The sequence below is a fragment of the Tetranychus urticae genome, chromosome 3 (genome assembly GCF_039701765.1).
Source record: "Tetranychus urticae isolate SD_2017Ah chromosome 3, NJAU_TeUrti_SD_1.0, whole genome shotgun sequence".
Classification (NCBI taxonomy): domain Eukaryota; kingdom Metazoa; phylum Arthropoda; class Arachnida; order Trombidiformes; family Tetranychidae; genus Tetranychus; species Tetranychus urticae.
The window spans coordinates 2,510,778-2,537,769 of NC_142960.1; the positions used below are offsets into that span (position 1 = coordinate 2,510,778).

Sequence of the window (26,992 nt, forward strand, 5' to 3'; positions counted from 1 at the left end):
GACTGTTCATTTCTGGTTACAGATATTCACAGTGCTTCCCTCTATTGGATTACAGTCTAATGATCAATATCTAACAAGAAAATCTGCAGTTTATTTGTGGTTTCGAAATATGAAATTTTAAATATCGACTGTTTCACTGGTTGACCATGTCATACAAAGACTGTTGTTTACAATCAAATAGAAAATCACTAAATTCTACTGAGAACAAGCATTAAGCATAAAATCTTATGATAGCATCTTATTGTCTTTAGTAAAGCTCAATTGACTCATCCAAGGGATGTTATTGTTTCTTGTTTCAATTTTCTTATTGAATGGAGATTAAACTACTGATAACGATGGAAATGTTCAATAGAAATCGCAAAGGACGAGGACAAAAAGAATAGGGAAAACGGCCTAGCTAAATTTTCAGGGATGAACCAATTTTCTTAAACTAACTTTTGTAGCTGAGCTTAGATATGCGATCCATTTTTTTGTATTCGAAGCCGTTTTCGAGAAAATGGCCTTAAATTTTTTTTTATTTGAAACAAAGTTTTTTAGATTGATTTTATCATGCTGATCATAGATATTTAATCGGTTTCTGGATTGACTTCGTAGTTGCTGAGATAAGTTGAAAATCGTGTTTAAAACCATTGAAACAATACCTAATGATAAAGCAAACCTGAAAATGAGAATGACAAAGTGCGTGAAGCCAAACAGAAAACAGATTTTATCCATCTTTACCATAAGAGCTTTCTATTGGTGCAAGAAAATTTCGAGAAAAAATCCGCAAAACTAGCTTACTTCTGATAAGTTTGAATTTTTAAACGGAAATTGATCTGTAGGTTCAAGAAATAGTTCGTGAAGCCAAACAAAAACCAGATTTTATTACTCTAAATGATAAGAGCTTTCTATTGGTGAAAGAAAATTTCAAGAAAAAACCCGCAAAACAAGCTTACTTCTGATAAGGTTGAATTTTTAAACGGAAATTGATCTGTAGGTCCAGATCATAGATCTGACCAGTGGTTCAAAAGTTATTAACAAACGACCGTCAAAGATAAATCAGCAATTATTCGTTAGACTATGGGATCAGATTTTTTTTCAAAAATACATTTTTTGAGTTTCATGGTAACCATAAGCTATAAAAATACATTTTTTACTTAATTTTTAACTGTTGATTGTTGTACATTCAATTTTACACTAACTTCATGCAAACTGTATGAATTTTAATCTTTTTGAAAATCAGCAATATCAATAAAGTGACGATAAATAAACTGAATCAAGAGACGATTTTGATGCAATTAAAGCGATTCACCAATATACAGAAGATCGATCTAGAAAATGAATGACTAGTTTTAGATTAGTTGGATTATGCATTAGGGTTTAATTTCATAGAATAAGATTGTTTAGAGGAGTAAGGTTGTGTAAGGGTTATTAGGGTTAGATGTTAGATCGCCTCTTCAAAAAATTCTGTCAAATTCTGAGACTGTTCATTTCTGGTTACAGATATTCACAGTGCTTCCCTCTATTGGATTACAGTCTAATGATCAATATCTAACAAGAAAATCTGCAGTTTATTTGTGGTTTCGAAATATGAAATTTTAAATATCGACTGTTTCACTGGTTGACCATGTCATACAAAGACTGTTGTTTACAATCAAATAGAAAATCACTAAATTCTACTGAGAACAAGCATTAAGCATAAAATCTTATGATAGCATCTTATTGTCTTTAGTAAAGCTCAATTGACTCATCCAAGGGATGTTATTGTTTCTTGTTTCAATTTTCTTATTGAATGGAGATTAAACTACTGATAACGATGGAAATGTTCAATAGAAATCGCAAAGGACGAGGACAAAAAGAATAGGGAAAACGGCCTAGCTAAATTTTCAGGGATGAACCAATTTTCTTAAACTAACTTTTGTAGCTGAGCTTAGATATGCGATCCATTTTTTTGTATTCGAAGCCGTTTTCGAGAAAATGGCCTTAAATTTTTTTTTATTTGAAACAAAGTTTTTTAGATTGATTTTATCATGCTGATCATAGATATTTAATCGGTTTCTGGATTGACTTCGTAGTTGCTGAGATAAGTTGAAAATCGTGTTTAAAACCATTGAAACAATACCTAATGATAAAGCAAACCTGAAAATGAGAATGACAAAGTGCGTGAAGCCAAACAGAAAACAGATTTTATCCATCTTTACCATAAGAGCTTTCTATTGGTGCAAGAAAATTTCGAGAAAAAATCCGCAAAACTAGCTTACTTCTGATAAGTTTGAATTTTTAAACGGAAATTGATCTGTAGGTTCAAGAAATAGTTCGTGAAGCCAAACAAAAACCAGATTTTATTACTCTAAATGATAAGAGCTTTCTATTGGTGAAAGAAAATTTCAAGAAAAAACCCGCAAAACAAGCTTACTTCTGATAAGGTTGAATTTTTAAACGGAAATTGATCTGTAGGTCCAAGAAATAGTTCGTGAAGCCAAACAGAATCCAGATTTTATTACGTTAATGTATACGGGCTTTCTATTGGTGAAGAAAAAATTCATGAAAAAACCCGCAAACAAAACTTGTATGCCATTTTTTGAGTTTATCGAAGTAGATCAGACTTAACTTCTGTCAAACAATACTGGAAGCAAGTAATCGTCATACACAAGTAAAAAATCCAGATTGAGTCAACAAATACTCAGATTGACTGTGCAGTAGAAGGCTAAATTGACTTATGTATTACCTATGGACTTTTTATCGCCCTCCGAATCAATTTCCGTTAAAAAATTCAACCTTATCAATAGTAAGCTAGTTTTGCGGGTTTTTTTCGGATTTTTTTCTTCACCAATAGAGAGCTCGTATGCATAAAGGTAATATTATCTGGTTTTTGTTTGGCTTCACGAACTATTTCTTGAACCTACAGATCAATTTCCGTAACCAAATTCGACATAATCAGAAGTAAGCTTGTTTTGCGTATTTTTTCTTGAAATTTTCTTGCACCAATAGAAAGCTCTTATCATTTAGAGTAATAAAATCTGGTTTTTGTTTGGCTTCACGAACTATTTCTTGAACCTACAGATCAATTTCCGTTTAAAAATTCAACCTTATCAGAAGTAAGCTTGTTTTGCGGGTTTTTTCTTGAAATTTTCTTTCACCAATAGAAAGCTCTTATCATTTAGAGTAATAAAATCTGGTTTTTGTTTGGCTTCACGAACTATTTCTTGAACCTACAGATCAATTTCCGTTTAAAAATTCAAACTTATCAGAAGTAAGCTAGTTTTGCGGATTTTTTCTCGAAATTTTCTTGCACCAATAGAAAGCTCTTATGGTAAAGATGGATAAAATCTGTTTTCTGTTTGGCTTCACGCACTTTGTCATTCTCATTTTCAGGTTTGCTTTATCATTAGGTATTGTTTCAATGGTTTTAAACACGATTTTCAACTTATCTCAGCAACTACGAAGTCAATCCAGAAACCGATTAAATATCTATGATCAGCATGATAAAATCAATCTAAAAAACTTTGTTTCAAATAAAAAAAAATTTAAGGCCATTTTCTCGAAAACGGCTTCGAATACAAAAAAATGGATCGCATATCTAAGCTCAGCTACAAAAGTTAGTTTAAGAAAATTGGTTCATCCCTGAAAATTTAGCTAGGCCGTTTTCCCTATTCTTTTTGTCCTCGTCCTTTGCGATTTCTATTGAACATTTCCATCGTTATCAGTAGTTTAATCTCCATTCAATAAGAAAATTGAAACAAGAAACAATAACATCCCTTGGATGAGTCAATTGAGCTTTACTAAAGACAATAAGATGCTATCATAAGATTTTATGCTTAATGCTTGTTCTCAGTAGAATTTAGTGATTTTCTATTTGATTGTAAACAACAGTCTTTGTATGACATGGTCAACCAGTGAAACAGTCGATATTTAAAATTTCATATTTCGAAACCACAAATAAACTGCAGATTTTCTTGTTAGATATTGATCATTAGACTGTAATCCAATAGAGGGAAGCACTGTGAATATCTGTAACCAGAAATGAACAGTCTCAGAATTTGACAGAATTTTTTGAAGAGGCGATCTAACATCTAACCCTAATAACCCTTACACAACCTTACTCCTCTAAACAATCTTATTCTATGAAATTAAACCCTAATGCATAATCCAACTAATCTAAAACTAGTCATTCATTTTCTAGATCGATCTTCTGTATATTGGTGAATCGCTTTAATTGCATCAAAATCGTCTCTTGATTCAGTTTATTTATCGTCACTTTATTGATATTGCTGATTTTTAAAAAGATTAAAATTCATACAGTTTGCATGAAGTTAGTGTAAAATTGAATGTACAACAATCAACAGTTAAAAATTAAGTAAAAAATGTATTTTTATAGCTTATGGTTACCATGAAACTCAAAAAATGTATTTTTGAAAAAAAATCTGATCCCATAGTCTAACGAATAATTGCTGATTTATCTTTGACGGTCGTTTGTTAATAACTTTTGAACCACTGGTCAGATCTATGATGCTCAGTCAACCAAATGCTAAAAAATGAAGAACAATAAATTTCTCAAGGGCGTTCGAGGTAGCTCAGATATGTGACCTCTAATTGACTTTTGATACTCGTTGCCTGAAAAGTAGAAACACTTTTTCAGAAATCGCTAGTTAGCACAAAACATTGATCAATTGTTTGCTTAATTTAATCAATTTAAGACAAAAATACAGTTATGCAGTTCGATCGGCACAGATGCTGAGAAACTGTTTCGATACTTCATAACATTGTTTTACTTTAAATATAACAAGCTGAGACACGATCATGACTGATCGTAAATTTCTTTTAACCAACCATGCTAACCGTCTTTTCCCGTCTAAAAAGCCACTCTAAAGTGATAGACAATTTTGTTGAGAAAAGTTTTTTGAAAAAGTGATTTTGTTGATTTGGTTGATTTGGTAGATGTGTTGAATTGAGTGGTGGACAATATGGTGAACAATACGGTGAAAAGACGGTAAAAAACTGGTGAAAAAAGTCGGTGCCTCTTTCCTCTTTACTCAAATGACAAAGTTTTACATAAAATTCTGGTCAACAACCAACCATAAACCTAAATAACAAAAAGTTTTTCCCCCTCTATCAATGTTATTGAATACGGATTCTACATTTTTTCCCCCAGTCTCTATTTTCATGAATTTCTCAGAGGTCATGAGATTCTGAGGACAGCTTTCCTATTTTTCGTCGTTGTAGTTGAATTAGGGCTTTCACGCAGTGTAATTTTTTTTGTTAGAACCCGCTCAGTTCGACCACACTCTTGACGCAAAAATTTGATGCTTTGACTTTATATATTGTATAGATGTATAGATGTATAGATACTTTTCTTATAACATTATAAATATTGTTAAATCACGCAGATCGCAGACTAAAATTGATCTAGTTCGTCCATTAGCCATATTGACCGAGACAGTTCATTTGCTAATCTTGACTTATAATTTTGTCTCAATGAATAACTTATCTCACCAAGGATTGGACGATTTGTATGAGCTTTCATGTAAATTAAACTCAATCCGTTTATATCATGAAGTAAGTCAATAATAGAACCACTATCAATTTTAAATCTTTACATTACTTTTAATTTTTCCTCATACAATGACATTCTTTCCATATTAAGTTACGCTCCACTTTCACCAATCTCTTCACCATAAACAACAGTTTCATCACATCGATGATTAGCCTTTCATTCATCATCATAATTGCAAGTTTTGCAAGTTTCATTTATCAACGAATACGAATTTCGAATACGGAATTGTATTCTGAGAATTTATTTACTCAGGTGGTAGACAAATATTTTCAATCAAATGGTTGTTTTTATGGCGTGAAATCATTGAAATTTGTTAAATCCTGTTTTCTGAGTTCAGTTCAGATCATAATGCAACTGAGGTCATACAAAAAGGTAATGAACGTTTTAGGTGGCGGAACAATCAGTGTACGGACAACTCAACGTTGGTTTGGAAAATTTCGTTCGGGGTGCAGTCGAATATGCACCCGTGTGTCAGTGAAGGGCTGAAACTGCTTTTAATCGATAAAACTGCGGTCAATACATATTCGCTCAAAAAGATAAATGTGATAAATATCTTCAAGGCTCTCATTAGGGGACCAATAAATTCACTATCCTTTTGAATCAATGTAAATTGTCATAAGTTGGAATAGTTATTTCTGTTCTCAATACAATATGTATACTCCATTGGTTTTTTTTGACAGAAAATTGAATGATTGATTTAATGAGTTTTGATTACAATTGGATCAAGATTAAAATGCGTCGTAAAGTGCACAATAACTTTGATTATAAATTAAAAATCAATGATGATTTAAACCTTCCTTTGTGTTTTCCCAATTTTCTTTGGTCATTTTATTGATATATGCTAGTTAAGCCATAAATTGATCGAAGACCCCTGGGTTCCCATTTGAACTAAGCAAATTAGAATAGAGCCTTTCGTCAAACTGATTTCAAGAAAACTACTCATTTTTCGTGCAAACACCGCAAGTTACAGTTGAAATGTCCTCACCAACAAGATCGGATCCACCCAAGCAAATTATCCTCGAAGGGTACATTTTACCCTCCAAATACATACTTGGACCAGTAACCAAAATTTTCCTGTTGTTTACCATCGCTTTTTGTCCTGCTTTCAAAATTGCCGTTTATTCTATTGATGTTTTTCAAAATTACGGTTACACGACAAAGATATCGATCTTTGAGTGGGTTGATCCCTGCATTTTTTTAATCATTTTGTCACTCAAAGTTTTCGTGGTTTTGTTTGGCTTTAATCCGGATTATTTTAAAAAATTTATTTCTACTGTTGAGCCACTATCCATTGAGTTTAATAGCGCAACTGTGGGTAAAATCAAACGGAATCGGCGATTGAATCTCAATATTCTTGCTGCATCTTTTATTTGCTACTCTATACTTTCGATGGTCTACGTTTCACCATACATGAAAATACTAGGCACAACTAGAGTAACTCTTCTTATTATTGATGAAATCTTCATCGTATTTGGATCATTATTCCTGTACAACATGGTTTGTAACATTTGCATCTGTTTACATGCTGCTTTCAATGAAATCAATGCACAAATTGCTGCTTTGAACGAAACATCGAATCAACTGTTTAATTCATTCCGTGAAATCAGAAGCTTAAGAAAAAAATACAGTCATGCAGTTCGATCGACAAAATATGCTGAGAAATTAGTTCGCTGTTTTATAACACTATTTTACATTGAATACTTTTCATATAACATCATGAACATTGTTAAATTATTTGGACCGCAGGCAAAAATCGAACCAATTTATCTATCATCCATATGCATGCAAACAATTCATTTGATGCTCCTGACTTATAACTTGGTCTCAGTGAACAACTTATCTCGCCAAGGATTGGAAGATTTATATGAACTATCATTCAAATTAAACTCAATCCATCTATATCATGAAGTAAGGCAATGATAGAATCTCAATTAATCCCAAAAATGAACTTTTATTAATACTTTCCAATTTTTCTTCTAGAATGACATATTCATCGCTCGAATGGCATTAAGTGACGTTGGCTTTACTTTCGCCAATCTCTTTACCATAAACAACAGTTTCATTACATCCATGTCCACCCTTTCACTAACACTTATAATTGCTTTGGCAAGTTTCATTTATCATTGATAAGCAAAGAATTGTAAAAGAATAAGAATTTCAATAAATTTTGAATTGGTCCTTCTTCCATGTTTCTATGTATTCATTTCAAATATTTTAGAATTGAAAAGTTTAGTGTAAATCTGATAATTTTTATTCAGCTTTGAGAGATTTACTGATACTATTTAAGGTGCTGAGCATCATGTACTAGGTCTGATGGTGTCATCATATGGTAAAAAAGAAACACCATGGCTTTGAACATTTATTTTCATAGAAATAATTATTAAAATTCTAAAATCTCAAAAAGCAACAGGTTTAGCACAACATGCATAGCACCATTTGAAATCAGCATAAAAAATTCTATCTGAAAAATTGAGTCTGACTTGGTTATCATGGTGTCGGGGAATCGCCACATAACTCGCCAGGGGATGAGAATTTCGATCTGATCTTAGGAGAGGCATGCTCTAAATACCATAAGCTTTCGATTGATATATGGTTCATTTTATTCTGAATCTTAGGCCGAAATCCAGCATTTTGGCTATCCTCCTTTGCTGAAAATAAATTTTGATGAGTCCATTGAAGCAGGTAAAAAGCTAACCATCTGATGCACAGTAAACTGCAAACAGTAATCATAGCCTCACTTCTACAAAATAATATGAATTTGTACGAAATGTCATTTGGAAAGGTAAGAAGACGTATGATAAGCTGTGTAAATTGGATAATTGGTGTGCATATGTAAATGTGGGAAATTAAGTTTTGTATTTAATTTCACGATTTCTTTCATTTCACGGCCCAAAGGGTGGTCCTATCCCTGTAAATCCATTAAAATATGGCATATGCTTTGAAAGTCGAAATAATTATTTCTGAACTCAGTATAATATGAATATTGTAAAGAAAATTTCAGTTGACAAAAAAACAAATGATTGATTCAATAATTATTGATCACAATTGAGTTATTTTTGTCACAAAATTCATAATAAAGATCTTAAATTAAGTGTTTAAACCTGCCTTTGTATTTTCATAATTTTCCTTTCTTCGTTGCATTCAATAGCTAGACTGCATTCATATTTGTAGGTCAAGCCATGAATCATTAATTGATTGACGAGCTCTGAATTTTAATTGAAACAAAAGCAGAAAATTTAAAAATTACAAAGTTTCAAACACGTCAATAAAAATCATATGAAGTCTGAAAGATCCAGAAATAAGTCAAAGATTTGGCTGCAGTTCTTAGTTCGATATTGAAATTTAAATTTTAAAAGCACCTTGTACTTTGAACTTTTTTATCATCGGACATTGCCGACTTATTATATTTTCACTCTTGATGTGCGTTAACATGAACTGCTTGGAAGCTGTCTGATAAAACTGTAATTGTTAAAATGTGAATTGATAAGAGATATAACAAGAATTTTTTTCCTTCAGATGGCGCTTTGTTCAGGGAGGCATTTTGATCAACTAAACTTGCGCAAGTTCATCCTTTCCTCGTGCAAATGTGAGAACCATTTTATTCAATAACAAACTTGGAGTTGGCTTTTTGTAACCAAAGTATCATCATCAGTGAGTTTGTCTCTCATTTCAACTCGAATGTGTCAACGATTTCGGTTGCAACTGACAACTTTACCAATCAATTGTTTCCATTTCAAATTGATTAATAAAGTTTCCTTGTGACTCAAGTTTACCATGGATTCAGTTGATTATAGATTAAAGTTTTTTCACGAGAAAAAGTTTTGCTTTTCTTGAAGTAAAATTTGTGGATAAAAGTGGATAAAGGATTAAACAAGCATTGAAATGGTCTTTAAATTTTCACTCATCATTGGACTGTTGACTCTACTTCCAAGTAAATATGGTAAGAATCGAAAAAAACTTCTAAAAATTATTCATTAATAAAACACAACCGAACTTTTTTCAAAGAAAATACCAATTTCGCTAATAAAAATCGAAATCAAAGATTATTACAAAAATACAAATTAAAATCAACAAACATAAAACTATGCAGTCGCAGAACTAAAATCAATCAGTCTCAAAGTAACTAAATAATCCGTTACTATAAGATCACATAAAACTCCGCACAGTCAAACTTGTATGAGTATTAATATTTGCATTAACGTATTTCCGAGTTCTTCGAATAGTGTAATTGAGAGTCGTGAGTAAAACGAATGGTTTAATTGTAATATAAAACATATAGAGTATTTACATGTGAAGTTTAAAGACTTAACTGATTATTGATATTCAAATGGTTTAAATAGTGATTGACTAAACTTAACGGTTAATTTAAACATAAAGATACGTAATGTATTGAGCAAGAGATTAGACATAAAGGGGAAACAAGTGAAGGGTTGCACAATAGGTATGGATACATCTAACAGTAATCAATTTTGCATTCGTTTGAAACTTGCGCTAAATTTTCATGGCAAGTTAATTTCGATGAAAATTGATCAGCTAGTTATGATTAAACTTTCAAAGAAAAAAAAATTGAAACTTTTTTCCAAAAGATTCGATAAAATTTCCACAAATTGTGTAAAATTTCTTTTTGTGTAATTCTTGATCGAAACTGTTGATTGGCTATTTTTGTCATTCTTCTTGATTTACAATGTTAGACCTTTTTTTATCGTCAAAATCTAATTCAATTGTAAACCATTAAATAAATGACGAGCAAAGCCAATTGTGGTTGCAACTTTGAAAGCAAACTTGTCCCTGAATCATTTCATCTGAAACAATATCATGTTATTAGTAATACTTTGAAGAGTTGAGGGTAGAATAAGAAAAAAATGATTGCCTTCGGAAACGATTAAGAACAGAAAACAATTTTCTTTGTTGTGTGAAAAGGCAGAGAAATCAAAAAAGAAGGAAAGCAAAAAGAGAAAGCAAAATAGGAAAAGAAAGCAAATTTTAACAGATTCAACATTTTGCTCAGATAAAAGTCCAATGCAGTAACACATGAGTTTCAACAACAACCTTTTTACGTCATCAGCATTTTTGTTCACACAATTTTTATTTACATTTTTTTCTATCCATTTTCACTTGCAATTGTGAACCAAGTTGAGGTTGGCAAGAATGAAAAATATCTACAAACAATTGTTTTCTTTTTTTACTTCTTTTGTTTTATTGCATTTGCTTCTTCACTCCGTGTATCAGCAACTAGCCATCAATAAGACTGTCAATACTCCAAGTGACACTGAACCAGGAAAAGGAAACTCAATACTTGATGTAAACATTTTTCACTACAAACTCGAGTAATTGATGCTCGGGAAAAGAATGAAAAGGAAAAAAAAGTTATTTGGAAGAAAAATTTATCCAGAAAATTGTGATTAATAACGAATGGAAAACATGTGTTTGAGAAAGTTTTCAAGATAATTGATTTTCTCAATTGCAACATTAATAACTTTGCAACTTTTGAACAGTTGAAGTAACTCTTTTCATTTGGGCAGAAAATCGTAACAATAATTAGATGAAGTTTAGATGAGATTCAATGGAATCGAGAGAAACTACAGATTGGCAAAACTTTATTGACTTGCAACTCCAGCTTGGAATTTTCCTTCCCTTCCCTCACTCCCAGTCAATCTACGTATCAAGAAGTGAAACATTTCTACTCCCAGCATTTCCACTCCCAGTCAATTTTCCCTTCCTCTTCATCCAACTTGGAAACTGTATTTTTTCTGGTTCCAATTAAAATTGTAAATAAAAAATGAACTCAACTTTTCAACTTGAATTCGTAAAAACATTTTTCTCTTTCGTTCTCACTGGTATCAATGCTACCTTGCATTCAACACTTGCCAGTTTCAATACTGCATTCATTTGGATTCTGATGAGTTCATTTCCAGCAGAGCTTTTGTGCCTTTCAAATTCAACAATTTAGTCGACTGTTTAACTTGCAATTCAAAGTAAATTCATTTTCCTTTTGATCAACTCAAAGGGTTCAACTTGTTTAACTCGTTTTCATTGTTTCCAAATTCAGTTCTTTTTCTTTTCCAAATCAAGTTTTACAAGAATTTTCGACTCTCAAGTCAAGAACTTTACATTTTCTTTCTTTCTCTATCTCATCCTCAACCTTCTATTCTTGCCTTTTGTAATTTCAATTACACTGTTCAACAATTTCAATCCATTGTTTCCAATAACAATTGCTTTTCTTGTGAATGTTTCTTTTTTTTCTTCTTTTCCTCTTTCTTTCTCTACTTTTCAAGCAATTCCATTGAATGCCCATGTGATTTGATCAACCTCAACATGATGTTTCATTGAAAGAAGATGAAGAACATGACAGAAGAAAAAGAAAAAGTTGAAATAATTATCTTTTTAAATATTTAACTAACTTTGTTTGCCTTTATCGTTAACCTATTAAATGAATAAGAAAAAAAGAGACAAAAAAGATTTTTCATTCCACAATGAATTTATACTGAATCATGACAGATTCTCAAAACTCAAATCTAATTAAATTACAACTATTCAATATTCAAACTTGAAGACTGGGAATTCGCTTTATAACATTGTTATAATTAGAAAAAAAGAAGAGAAGAAAAAGAAACTGTCTAATCAAGAGTTGCATATTGAATAATTTGGAAGTTTATTTATTTCCCTACGAATTTTACATTCAATTCCAATGAAGAGTTCATTTTCATGGGCAATTTATTCAAATCTTGAATTTCAATTCTTGCCAGTGTTTATCATTTTCTCATTTCAAATGGAAATGGAAAGAGGAAAACTGCAAATTACTTGATTGGAATTATTGAAGAAACTTGATTTCAGTATAAATTAAACATGTAAACAAGAATAAACTCAAAGGTGTAAATTAAACTCATTGATTATAAATGGTAATTTTAAATTAGAAAAGTTTCCAAAAAAGAAAACCAAAACTGTAATGAATAGTTGCAACGATCAAGTCAACAAACGAAAAGAAAAAAAACAACGAAAAAGTTCCAAATACAGATGATCATTAGCATTTCTTTGATCTTGATTTCCATATTCAACCGGCTAATCAAGATGTTCAAATTGAATACTTTGTTATTAATAGAAGCAAGAAAAACGGATTGAAAGAAAATTCTGATTTCTCATTGCATTCATATTTTTGTGCTTGTTAGATGAAGTTGCAACACAGAAGATCAAGAGTCGTAATTGCAAAGGAATTTCAATTTTCACTCGAACAGAAGATGTGAAATCTTGGATTTTGAAGCAATTTGCTTAAATGAATTTCAGGATGAAAACATTTATGTAAAGCTTTATTGTTCAACTCGAGAGAGTCGAGAAAAGCAATGATATGATTTGGATATTGTTTGCTCATTTGGCATCTGAAATGATGAAATAGATTCAAGTTTAGCTCTTGGAGTTTTATCTGTTGATGTAATCGAAATTGGGAATTCGAAAGTTTTGTGAATTGAAATGTAATTCAACTGCGAATTTCGAGGATTACATTACTAAATGCTCAATAAATACTCTCGAATTTTCAACTAAAAATTTTTACTGCAAATAAGATAAAAGAGATTTAACAAAGTTTCATCGCTCAACAGAGCAAAACAGACAAAAAAGATGTTCATTAAAACGCATTTGGACAAAACTTTTCTTACCTCTAAGCACAATATTGGTTTTGAGCAAAAATATATTCATATTTAAAGTTGCTCGAAACGAAGATAATCCTTTTCGAGTTTATCTTTAATGGTAACATTTGTTGGTAGATATTATTCCAATTTCCTTTATTACGTATACTTTTGAATCGTATCTTCGAGTGTTATTTTCATGTTGAAATGTTGAGGTTGTGATAGAAGATTCAAGTCATTTTCGTGAAAACCGAAGTTTATTGGCAAAAATTGTTTCTCTTTTCTTTTGATTCATTGTTTTGTGCTTTACACCTTTAAGTGAAACTCAAAGTAATGAAATAAAATCAGTGAACAATGATGAAATTGAGAAAATGGTTGATATCAGAAAATAAAGGAAAATTGTTTCCTCTTGTTTCGTTTCACCTGAAGGCAGGTTGTAAAAGCTCATTGCTCATTGTTCGTATTCATTTATTTATTCGTTTATTTCAACATTTTATCTATTTTTTCTCACTTTACAAATGGTATTTGAAAAGAGTTGAAATGACATGAAAATGTGGCAATCGTTGAAATGCTTTTCTTGTGAATATCATGAATTGGCTCAGGCAAGCAAAAAAGGTTGAAAAATATAAAAATTTTCTCCTTTTTTGCTTCTGTTGACACTCAAATGATAATTGAAAAAAGAAATGGTGAAAATGAAATGAAGCAAATTTGTTATTTTTGCCTGAAGCAATAAAATTTGTTCACTCAAATAATGATTTCAAGTAATCACAGAGAACCACAAACAATAAAATGTAAAAGTTGACAAAGGAAAACCTCTGCTATTTCAATCTCAATAATCGTTTCCAACAGCATTTCCGTGTATTCATGATTCTTTTAATATCATCGTCTATTTGCTCAAGAATCGATATAACCTTTCGCAGTGTAATCGTTGCTCTTTGTTGGTGGCAAGTAAGTAAATATCAACCTTGTAAAGGTCGATTTAAGAAAAGAAATGCAAAAATTTTTCGTTCCAACGAACTTGAATCGAAAACTGAGTTTTTCAAGTTGGATTTGAACTTTGAGTTTTTATAGAGAAAAGTCAATTTCATTATCATTCATCTTATGATTGAGAGTTTTGAACTTTACTGTTATCAGCTGATAAAGTGTAACAAAAATTTCGAAAAAAGTAATTTTCTTTTTTCGATAAATTTTCCAGCTCCAACATGAAAAGGCAACCATGCATGGTGATAAAATGTCTAACATGGATAAATGAAGAAACTAATTTGCTTGGGAAAAAAATATTCAACAAAACTGTTACTGGGAGTAAAATTGTTGAACTTAGTTGAACATCATCATTATCTGCCAGGGAATGCATGCTACTAATGACAATGTCTTATCACATATTTAATGATGAAAGGAGTGAAAAAGTGAAAGTCAACATTTCTCTTTCCTTCATCACATAGTGTCTGCATCATTATTGTGACTGGATCGTGCAAATCAGTTCAAGGGAGAAAGTATCTATTCCATATCGAAAGAGTAAATTAAATTCGCAAAAATGATATTCATGCTCTGATCGAGTTGGCAAGCATCTGGAGAAATTAAAAAAGCCGATTAACTCCCAGTGTTTGGAAGCAAATCATCTCTACTCGGAGTGAAAAAAATTTTTGTCAACATCAATTCTCTATTTTTCTTTTTGAATAAAAATATCCTCATCAGATCTGAATCTCTTCACAAGTTGACATCAAATGTAAATTCTGTGAAAAGTTCATATTCTATGCACCCTTTACCGTCCCTTATCTATCGTAGCTCATTTGGTGATATTTGATATTCTAAGTGAATTCGCTTTTTTCTAAGAAAAAATTTTATCAGAATTTTTTATGCTTGATATTGTTATTCATTGATCATTAGACGTTCATCGGAATTAGAGTCAATTTTGCCTTTTAATTCTTGTAAATGATCTAACTGAGAATAAATTCAATTCTGTTGAAAGACAGGGAATGAATGTGAGGGAATTTGAATGGATTATCTTTGTTTTCATTCCGCATCGAAAGTTCAGAATAGAACTTGAAAAGATAAATTTTCTCAAGTAAAGTAGTAGCTGATATATTCTCAGCTGAAACACAAAATTGAAACTTTTTTTCTGATGAAATATCGAATGTGAATAAATTTGATATAATTTTTCTCTATTTACTCGGCTAAATGTCAAATCTACTTTTCAAGAATCAATCGGATTATTTTTTGTTGATTTTTTCTCTTTATTCCAATTTCTGAGCTTCTTTTCCATGCTAACAATTTAAACATATTGAATTGAATAAAAGCAATAATAAATGTTGATTTAAAAGTTGCATGATTGTAAATGATTGGAAAATCGAGTTTATCTCAACTCTGAATGTAGAACCAATACAGAACCATTTACTTATTGAAACAAGAGTAAAGCTTGAAAACCAAAGTCAAAACAATTTCATGGAGAAAAGAAGGAGTTTCATGTGAAAAAAATGAACCCATAACAAGTCAACAAGGGACATGAGTGGCAATTTCATTTCTTTCCTGAAATTGATGAACTCTCAATAACAATGTTACCAAAAAAACTAATTTCTTATCACTTTGGGTTGACTTGAGTTATAGACTAAATTACATGATAAAACTTGTAATGATTCAACAAAAATCAGCTCAAACCACCTTTGCTTATTCTATTTTGGAAAATTTTCTAAGAAAGGAAGCTGAATGACTTATTTTTTCCATGAACTCAAGAAGTTTTTTATATTTTTTGGGCAAATAAGTTTCTTATTCATGAATTTTAGGTTTAGTTGGAAAGTTATTTTTATTAATTTTCAATGACAAGCTATCCAAAGATTTAAAGGATAGAATCTGCTTACAATCTGCTTGTTAGATATATTTTTCAGAAATTGCCTTTTAGCTTGACTGCCGATAAGTGATCGTGTGTAATCCGTTCTTGAGTAAGTCTGAATTTCTAATTCATCGGGAAGTTTTTTTCTTTGCTATTGATTTTTGCATCAGCTGACAAACCTCAAAAAGATTAAAAAACACATTGGGTCATTAAAGAAAAGACAAAATAATCTTATTTGGTCTGTGACAAATTAATTCATCTACATCTCAAGAGGAGAGGAAAAGTCTGCAACAATCTTGACGCAAATTTCATTGAAACACAAAATTCAATCTGATTTTGATTGATTCATCATAATTTGGAAAACTGTATGTTGACTCATGTAAAGGTCAGGGAAGAAAAATCGAGCAGAGATAGATTAACTGTGCTAAACTAGTTATCCACAAAAGAAAAAAGTTATCACTTTTTTCACTCTCTGTTAATATTGTAGCATTTTCTTTTGATTCCCTTCTTTTTTTCTGGTCAAATAATGTGAAACACAATTTATTACAATTATGATGAGAAATGAATGAGTGAGAATAGAAAATGTTTTTTTACTTCTTTTCCCGGCTACAGGGAGTGCATACTCCGTGAGCTTTTTACGTGTCTTTTTATCATCAAATTTGTTGCTTTGATATCTGAATGAATGAACAAGAAATGTGCTTTATGTATGATTCAAAGGATATTCATGGCAAGACATTTATCGAGCTATTATTAGATAAATCAAGATGGTTACACAAGATAGAGTTGAAGGTGTGTTGATGATGATTAACATCAACTGGGAGTGAGAATGCTAAAGATGATCTTTTTCTCTCTTTTCTCTTGTTCTGACATTCACTGTTTTTGCTGGTGAATTTCAGAGATGGATGACATTATTAAAGAATGTAAAGAGTAATTTATTGAGAAGATAACAAGGGTTGATGCAGAGTAATTAGAGTTTGCTGCCCGATTATCATGATCAATGACAATCTTTCGTCTTCTACCAACAGATTTATTATTCTGACCAAAGATACAAAGGGATAAAATTTGCATCTATATACACTTTGGTTCAACTGATTTGATGAAAAACGATAAATTTCATGGATACTTGTAATATTCTTGCCTTTCCCTCCCATGCCAGACCAGATTGATTCGTCACCTCAAGATAGCTTTTCATTTACTTTTTGATTAAATTTTCACCTCCCAGCCTTTCATCATTCCCACTTAATTGAACTTGATATTCATTTGGTCAAACAAAAAGTTTACACTTGAACACAAAAAAGGGTCATCCTCTTGACTCTCCCTTTACTCTTGAATCTCATGAACATTTGTAAATATATTTTTCATTTACTAGACACTTGACTCCCAGCTCAGTTTCCATCCCAGTGAAAACCAACACATTCTCAATGGTTTAATTATCATGTAAACTTCAATCAACTTGACAATTGCAACTCGAATTAAAATTCGTAAATTAACGGTCAAGCTTTATTCTAGTTCGAATCAAAATTTTTGACTATTTTTTTGACGAATTCTCATGATAAATTCAGAGATAAATTTTTCCTTATTTAAGGAATAGAACATTTTCATTGGCGATAGAGAATTGAGTTTGTCCATTTCGGGTTATAACTTTCGAGCCAGATGCATATCCAGCAGTATTCACCGTTTCAATAAGCTTCTAATAGCTATTATGTGGTATCATTAATACATGAAATTCAATATTCACGCCAATTCCGTTTCAATTTCATGTTTATTTAAAAGTAAACTTTTATCGTGGGCTGATTATATTATCTTTATTTGTATTTCTTTTTTGAAGTGAGTTGAATTCTGGAAAACAATTTTCTTTCCTAATCCTTTCAGGGTTGGAAACAAAAAATTGTACAACAGAAAAAAGAAGAGAATTGTTGTAATTTCATCGCAAGCTTAGAGATATCCTGTTGAGTTTCAGCCATTTAGTTGTTTGCCACCCTTTAGACAGAAATGTGGATTTTGCCAACAAAAATATAATCAAGTGAAAGAGAAAAATATGAAACAGAATGAAGGGTGAAAAAGAAAATTTTGGATAAATTCCTGTGAGAACTAGGCTACATGGTGTCACCTTAATCCAGAGGAAACAAGAATCGTTGAATTGAATGTTTCATTTGGCTTAATCCATTCGCAGCAAATAATCCAATATTCTGGAGCAAATTAACACACATGGAAAAGAAAGAAATGAAATGGCAATCTTCTTGGAGACCTTTAATACTCAACTTCACCCAATAATCTCAGTTCAACTAATCTTGCTTACATAACCTCAATTAATACAAGACGGAAAGAGTAAACATGTAAAATGCTCTAATCTACTTGCAATGTTAAATAAAGTTGAAAACCAATCAAGAACATGCACAAAGTTAAACAAAAAATTGGATCCAACAGTTTGCAAGCAAAAAATTATCCCAGAACAAATATTCTTCTGAAAATATCGCTTTTATCGCCATAAAAATATTGTCCATTCCCTGCTCGATAATATCAATATAAAGATAATCTCTCGATTCAACAGGAATGTTATGAAACTTCACAAGCATTAGTCTCAACAAGTTGAACCTACTTCATCTTTTCACCATTTACTCATGAAATGTTCAGCAAAAACTCTACTGGGAATGAATTTTGAATTTTTGTTGGAATAACTTGCGAAATATAACTTTAAATATGAATATATTATTGATACATAACTTGAAAAAAAGCAGAACATTTTTTCTGATAAAGTCAACATTTAACTATATTTATCGATGTTTTCTTCTTTTCACGCTAATGTTATTTTCTTACAAGGTTAGACAGGGAGGTGAAATGTGATAAACATTTTTTTGCGTGTTGCTCTCTTTCATTTTATGCTATATCAGTTGTCTCTTGAGGATCGACTCTTTTGCAAAGTGCAAGCATATGTTCATCAATTCAAAAATGAAATGAGCAAAGCTGCAAAGGTGAGAATGATTATGAAGAGTGAAAATGCAAACTTTGTTTTATCGACATTTTATTGACATTTTAAACTCTACAAGTTCCGCTCTGAAGATAATTTTCATTCTAGCATTCTTTTCATTCTGCATTTACAAAACTACTGAGAAACAATTTCATAGCAGAATCCAAAGCTTTTAAACATTAGATAACATCAGCATAAAACAGTCTGGAGTGAATATATAATAATTCGAGAAAATTATTGAGTGAATCATAGTGCTGCTCGAGTTATTCAGAACGTTACCGGACTTCGTCAGATTCTTATCAATAACTTGATACATTATACCTTCTTTTAATACAACTGAATCATGAATGTTGAGGTTTCACTGATTTCACTGATACAGAATTTAAACTCCCAAATTCTATCAAATAATTTTCACTCCAAGACTGGGAGTGAAAATAGAATAGCATTATATCTTGTAAAGACAATTGACATTCAATTTGAACTTCAATAGAAATTAAATTTCTTTTTACTCACTGACTGTCACATCTTTGTTTCGTAGCATTCAAACTGAATGCCAATAAATGTTGATTTGATAAAGTTAATTGAACAGACTAAAGATGTTTGAATGAAAATAGTGTTTAGCAAAATGGTTCAATTGAAAGATTTAGCCATTAAGAATGTTTAATAAAAGTGTTTCAATGCTTAATAGTGTTGAATAATGTTAATCAACAAAAGGCTTTTTACCCTAAACAGATGAGTGATGATGTAGAGATAAAAAACTATTGATGTACTTGCAATTTTGATCATTACTGTGATCACAATTATACTTATCAAGTTCACTCGAGTTTCAACTGAGAACAAAAATCTTCATTTGTTTGTGTTGCTACAGAGAGAATGACATCCAAAATTGAAATGTATATTTATATATCATTGCATTATTCGCCTTAAGCCAACCTTCCACTTGGATTATTATCATCATTGTTATTAGCGTGATTATTTTTTCATAGTATAACAATCACTGAATTTAATCTCAATTAGTGAACGATGGAAAAATGTTACGAAGAGAGAAAAAAAAGTTTCCCTTGAGCTACATCTTAACTATTCATTGCTTTAACATTTTTATCCATTTTTCATGTCATCAAATGAAGAGTCGAAAAATCTGTAACAATGAAGATGAACGCAAACAATGGCAAGGGAAGAAAAAATTCATTCGATTTACCATGTAAATACACAATTCTCGTTTCTAATTAGTAATTAAAATTGTTCCAATTGAGTTTCATCAACAATCGATAGAAAAGGGAATAAATGGAAATTTTTTATCGACATTCTTCCACTCATTGTTTCAACAATTTCACACTTTTTCAGTTTACTTTGTGAAGGTTTCTAGAGACTCTTATGAAGCGACCAAATTCATGATGAAATGATTATTGATTCAATTTTGCCTTTCAATTAAACTCTCAGGTCAAAAGTGGAAACTCATCAAAACTGTTTGATTTATTTGCATTTTCAACGAAAAGGAAATTAATTTTTGAATTTTTCTCTTTCCTTATCATTTCCTATTCAAACATGGAAAAGAATTGATGTTTTAAAATCAAGCAAATGATAGCTCAAGTTTTACTGATAAAATTGTTATGAATATGAATGAATGAGTTGATAAATGTTGAACTCAAAGAGTAATGTAAAGTGTCTGATTGGACTAAAAAACGAAAAACAGGAAAAATTGTAACTTCACTTGTAATTAACAGAAAAATAGTAACCTCATTAACGCAACTTATCATTATTAATATGCAAATTTACAGTTCACTTGTAATTATCATTTCATTTTGTTTCTTTGCATAAAATTTCTTTTCCATTTCAGATGATTCAAGTCACCAAAAAGTGAAGAAAATGATTTATCGATAATTTTCACTCCCAGAGTCAGGGATTGATTCCAACAATTGCAAGTGTCGAAGGGAATTAAATGTTGATTTTGACGTTGGCATTGAGAATAAAGAGTAGAAAAAATGTGGAAAAGTTTGCTCAGACAGAAAAGACTTTCCAATGTAATCTTATTTAGTAATTCATGTCGAGATGAGTTGCAATATTATCGAACAGTTTTACAAAGAGATTATACAGTCCGACTGATGAGTTTGTTTCATTTGTTTGATGACAAATTGTCATGCATTCAACTTGGATTCATTATGATAATGACATTGAGCCTCTCCTCAGTTGACCAGGATTAACAAATGTGTCAACATTGAGAACAAAAGAAATTGAAACTGACAGAAAAGAATGAAAATTTTCTAAGCTTCTTTCTTCTCCAGCTTTTCTTTTTTCACCCATCGACTCTTTTGTGTTTACAAAATGGATTACGGAAATAATTATGACCTTAAGATTGGGTCAAAATATTTTTCATCATTATTCACTTCAATTTGTTCTTGCATCTTTACGCTCAGGCAACTTGTAAAACTGTTAAGACTAAACTTTGAAGTCTTTTGCTCTTTAATGTTGCCAAATGTTGAACAGGAAATGAAACAAGAATGAAACTCGGATTCATTTCAAAAGTAAATCAATTTTCTATTAAAACGAATACAAAGTATAAAATGAAACTTAAATGAGCTTAAATTGCAATCAGATAAGTCTGCAGATGAAAAGTTCTCATGAGCTTACCATTGATTCTCGAATAATTTGCAATCTTTTTTCTCTTTCGAGAATTCTCACAAATCGAAAAGGTGAGTGGGAGAAGTTTTGGAAAAGAAAAAATTGGAATCTTTTTTGAATGAGAATTGGAAATTTGCTGGAAATCAATTTACTGCTCACAGTTTGATTAATGCCAACAATGAGGAAGAATCTGAGGAAAAAGGAAAATTTCGTTCAATCTCTTCAATTATCTGTCCAACTTATTGAAGGTTAACAGAATTTTGACAAATATTTTTCTACTTGAAAACACTTGAAACTCTTGAAGCGATTCAATCCTTCTGTTATCATGCAAATTCGTATTCCTTCGTATTACTTACTCGTGAAGCTTAAGCTCTTAAAGAGTAAACGTTTTGCATCAAAGTTTCTCATTTCCTTTTGTATTCAATTAAAGTGCAAATCTGGATCATCTTTTATTATCCCGACGAGACAATTAAAAGGTGTTGAGTTATTCATTAAGTAACAGATTGATGAGTTGATTAACTTGACACAGTTTATCAACTCTATTCGAGCTCCTCGTGACATGTTAACAAGGAATCTTTCAATCAACTTATCAACTTCTCCATGAATAAGCTTCTCACAGGTTCGATCAAAATTGCGATTAAACACGCAATGAGTTAGGCAAGTTTCCAGTTCGAATTATAATTAGATTCTTTGCATCGTTTACCTATTCATTTACCTTGACTCAATGAGCTTGGAATTTCTTTTCGAGAATAAAAAAGATTGACTAAAGGAACATTTCTTTTAGTCATTTATTCGAACATTGAATTTCGAATTTTGAAGTATCACAAAATTTAAATATAGAGTTTGCCTCAATGAAATGGATTCTGCAAGAGTTTCAAATTGAATTAAAAGAAATTATTCCTTTCTCTATTCCTAACCTTGTCACATTCAATCTGATTTACTTATCAATGCAAATATTTCATGATATATTTTACTTGAGGGACAAATTGAGTGGAAACTTGATTTGCGATAAATGCAAATTAAATGATCAACTTGGTAATGAAGTAAAGATTGAAGGGAAAAAAAGTAAATTTTCCATCAAAACTTTATTCTCTTTCAATTGAAATTTCTGAAATTTGAACCATTTTCTCTTCATTCAATGTGAATAAATTTGGGTGAAATTTGGCGATATCAGTTTATTGCTAATATTTACAGTTGTTAACTCTTTTCGCTTTAAATTGAGTTGAACATTTTCGTTGAACCTTTGAACACACTTTGAGCTTTAGTTATGGTTAATCTAAGATTACAAATGAGCTAATTTGAATCATTAAATGTTGATTAATTTACATAAACTGAAAGTGAATAAGTGAGAAAAGCGTAATTGTTCAACATTACCAAGTGGTTAAGTTTAATCATTAGCGTGAAATTTAATCACCTCAGTTCATTGTTGTGCGATGTATGGAGAAAAAAAGAGGAAAAAGTAGGAAAAATGGTGAAAAGAGTTTTGCTTTACTTTTACGGTTTACTGCGATTCTTTACAAATTATTGTTTGGCATTTACAACTTTTTACCGTTTTGTTGCAAGTTGATGAAATGATGAATAAGAAGACAGAGAATGATGATTGAGAGGAAGAAAGGTTTACTCTTTGTTGCTGTTCCTTCCCTTTACTCCATTCTTTACCTTTTTACTCACTGCCAATGAACCAGAAAAATGGTTGGAAAGAATTTTGTTGAGTGAAGAGAAAAAGTTGATACAACATTATTTACCCAATTTTGGTTCCTTTTATATTCAACATTGATACAGATTGATCAACAAATCAACGAGTTGATATTATTTTTTATCATCAGTTGAAACAAAAAGGATCAACACTTTTACCTTCGGAAAGGAAGAAGGGAAAGTTAAAAGAAGAGTTTCGATGAAAATAAACAGAACAAGTTTACAGTTTGAAGTTAGTCAAATGAATAAATTGGTTAACTACGATTATCTCACCATTCCATGAGAGACTCATTTTGATTTTACCAGGTTTGACTTGGTAAGATAGTTGAAGGGAAAAGGGTTAACTTAACTCATTAGCAATCCAAATGAGTTTGCAAACTAATTGACAAAGAATGTGCAAACAATGCTCGATTTAAATGCTCAAATCTTGTCATTCTCGATCTGTGAAAATGAACTAAAAATCAAGTTTAACTTTTCGATTCAATTTCACTGGAATTTGAGATACTTGACGAACGAATTTGATGAATCTTTTTTTTCAATTTTGCTTACACTCGATATCGAGTTGAAATTAGAAGTAAATAAAGTCAAAGAGCTGATGAAAATTGTAGGTTATTAACTTGGAGAAGAGATTGATTTGGAAGAAACTTAATCCACTGAAATCAATCCATTTCTGTTGTTCAACTTCCCATGAGAATGAAATTCAACTGACAAGGTAAAAGTCTGTAAATGGCAAGTTTCATGGAAAAATAATATTGCAAAGTATCTGGTCAGAATTTTCATGGAACATGCAATATTTAGAAAGAACAACTTGTACGTGCTTCAAGAGAAATGGACAAAAATATTCTACAAGAAAAGAAAACTTTTTTCTCGAAAAAATTTATCATTCAATTTGTCTTGTTTATTAGTTTGTTGAAAATAAGAAGGTAAATGAAAAAGAGAATCTGGAATGAAACTTTTCTACCTAAACTTTGCATTCTAAACCTACAAGTTTGACCTCAAATCGAGTCAAACTTTGAAAGGTAAACCACTAAAAGCTGCTCAAATTTGCAGTCAAATAATATATTCCTTCTTCACTATCCATCTTCATCATCGTCTTTACCATCTTCAGGTAATATCACTGGGATTTGTTCCATTAATAGTTGAACAAGAATCTCTTTGGAAGCAAGCCAAGAAGTAAAGTTATCTTATTCATTCAAAAATTGGAATGCAAATGGATTCCCTTGAAATGCCCAAGAAAGATGTTGAGACAAGAAGTGCAAAAAATGTGAATATCCATACAAATATAAACTTTTTTTTCTCTCAACAAAATTCTACTCTTTTCACGTATAACAGTTACCTTGACTCTAACATTTAGCCCAACATGAGTAACCAAAGCATCAGATGCATCATGAATGACCCTCTTCTTGAAATGCTTTACCTTTTCTCCAAATGAAGAAAAAACTCTTTCAATCTTTTACCAACCAAAACCTCTCAAATGCAACACTATTCTTTGACGACTCTTGAAGAGAAATCTTTCAATTCCATTTTCATACTCGTAGCTCTTACATTATCATCAACATTATTATTTACAGGAAGAAAAAAAGAATCCAAGTTTACTAACTTTATTTTCTTTACCATTTTCATTTCCGTGAGTAAATTCATCCTATCAAATGAATTTAGAAGCATAAAAGTTGAAATCAAATTATGATCATTTGGCCAATTTGCATCGTTAAGTTTGCTCAATAATCGTCACTACAATCATTACAGATTCAATTTGTCACTTATTTCCATGAAAACTCAAAAGTAAATCTTAATTTCGAAAATTGATTCAAATCGAAAGTTTAACAAATTCAAGTTATTGATTCGATGAAATTGTTCAACATTGACTTTAATCTTTTGATTTCTTGATTTGCTTATAACATCAATACTACAGTAACGATCAAATTGGCTTTTCGTTTGTTCATCAATAACTTTTGGTGAAATTCGTTGCTCTTTGATTTGCTCATGAGGTTATAAATAGTGAGTTGATTAGAACTTAACTTTTTTATTGGAAAAACTTTTATTTTTTGTTTCATCTTACACTCATTTTTCACTTCATCATTTGTTTGTGCAAGAATGAACTTTGCAAATGGAAAGAGAGTGTAACTGACCGAAGAAAAGAAAATGAATTTTGAACGGAAAAAAGGGAAAAAGAAAAAAATGTAAAATTCAAAGTTGTTATCGTAAACATGATGAAACTGGCCATTTGCACATAGATAATGAAGTATTAATGAGTGGTGACCAGTGGAGCGTCCAGCTGGGAAAAGAGAAGAAACGAGAAAAAATTGTAATCTATTTTTACAGGCGAAAAAGATGAAAGTGAGAAAAGGTGAAAAGAAGAAGTAAAGAGAAAAATCTTTTTACCTCATTTGGTGTCACAAAATTGTAATTAACTGAGAGTCTCTCTAGATGAAAATAATGGGTACAACATTATTTTATCGTTAATATTATGGATGACAAGTGAGAAGATAAAGTTTACTCAACTAGTGAACTGAAGCTGTTGTTGAACCTTTTCAAGTGAATATTATATTAGAAGTAATGGGACCAGTAAATAGAAGTGTAATAATCTGAAACTATTAATAATAATGTTGTTGTTGGTGAAGATGCTGATGATGGTGATGATGATGCTTAACAAGAGGCGAAACAAAAGATTGAAGGGTGAGATGGAAAAGTGAACAAGTGAACAAGGTAAATGAGCAAGAGATTGAGATGATGAATGTGCATCAAGTAGACATCATCTTTTCGGTTGTGTTGCGAAAAAAAAGATTTTCTTCTTTACTCGATTCTGATTCAATCTCTTTACTAATTTTATCTTTTCTTTCCTCTCTCCATACTCGTTCCATCGATGGACTCGCTGGTTTTTTTTCTGGCAACAGCAGCTACTCAAGACAGACCCAAGCCAGAGATTAAAGTTGACGATGAAAAGGTTTACATTGGATCAGATGTGACTTTACATTGCAAAATCGATTCTTCCTTTTCCAATCAGTTTAAAGTTTCTGCTTGGTTTACCGATGATGGTTTGATATTTCTTGCTCCAACCTTGTCATCAATTTCAACTGCATCAACTATATCAAGCGACTCTGCAGGTAAGGTTCAATGTTGACTGGCTTGATGCATCTTTAGTGTTCAATTATGAAATGAAATGACAAATGATTCGACTAAAGATAATCTTTTATTCATTTTAAAATTTACTTTTAATGATGCTGACAACAAGGTTAATCCAAGTGCAATTTACATTTTCATTAAACTCCAAGTCTCTCACTTGGCCAATTGTAAAATGAATCTCATCTTTTATAGTTGACAATGTTATTCTTTTTTTGCCTCTTCTTCATTATATTCACTCTCATCATCATTAAAAGCATGGTAAAAGATAAGAATTGTAACCTCAAAAATGTCTCGGTGGAAAGAGAAACAAGGAGTGGGAAGGTGAATTAAGGAGGAGTTGGATGAGAAGCAACAAAAGTTACAATTACTTTGCTCTGCAACTTGGACAAACATTGGAACATAATTAGCTTTTTTCTTCCTTTTCTTCTGGATAAGTTGTTCATACAATTTGATTTTCTGATATTCAAAAGGTTTCTCCCAGTAAGGAAAGCAATTCAGTTTAGGTACAAGATGCAACAACAGTTGATAAAAATCCTTAAACTGCAAGCATTCAGGGAGTGAAAAGCTTTTTACATTAATCGAGTTGATTGTGTTGTTCGTTGACAAAC

At 31.1% G+C, this 26,992-nt stretch overlaps 1 protein-coding gene across 2 annotated transcripts in view; it reads left to right on the forward strand.

The window, feature by feature from the left end:
* Window positions 1-9,145: 9,145 nt before the first annotated feature.
* Window positions 9,146-26,992, forward strand: part of LOC107365998 (cell adhesion molecule DSCAM-like) — a 47,896-nt gene continuing 30,049 nt past the window's right edge. Inside the window, exons 1-2 of one of the 2 annotated variants that reach the window (XM_015933576.2) lie at window positions 9,146-9,473; window positions 26,156-26,365. In XM_015933576.2, the coding sequence (XP_015789062.1) occupies window positions 9,416-9,473; window positions 26,156-26,365 (268 nt within the window). In that variant the 5' untranslated portion in view covers window positions 9,146-9,415. The remainder of the gene's footprint in view (window positions 9,474-26,155; window positions 26,366-26,992) is intronic. The other variant, XM_015933577.2, reaches the window with a different exon arrangement.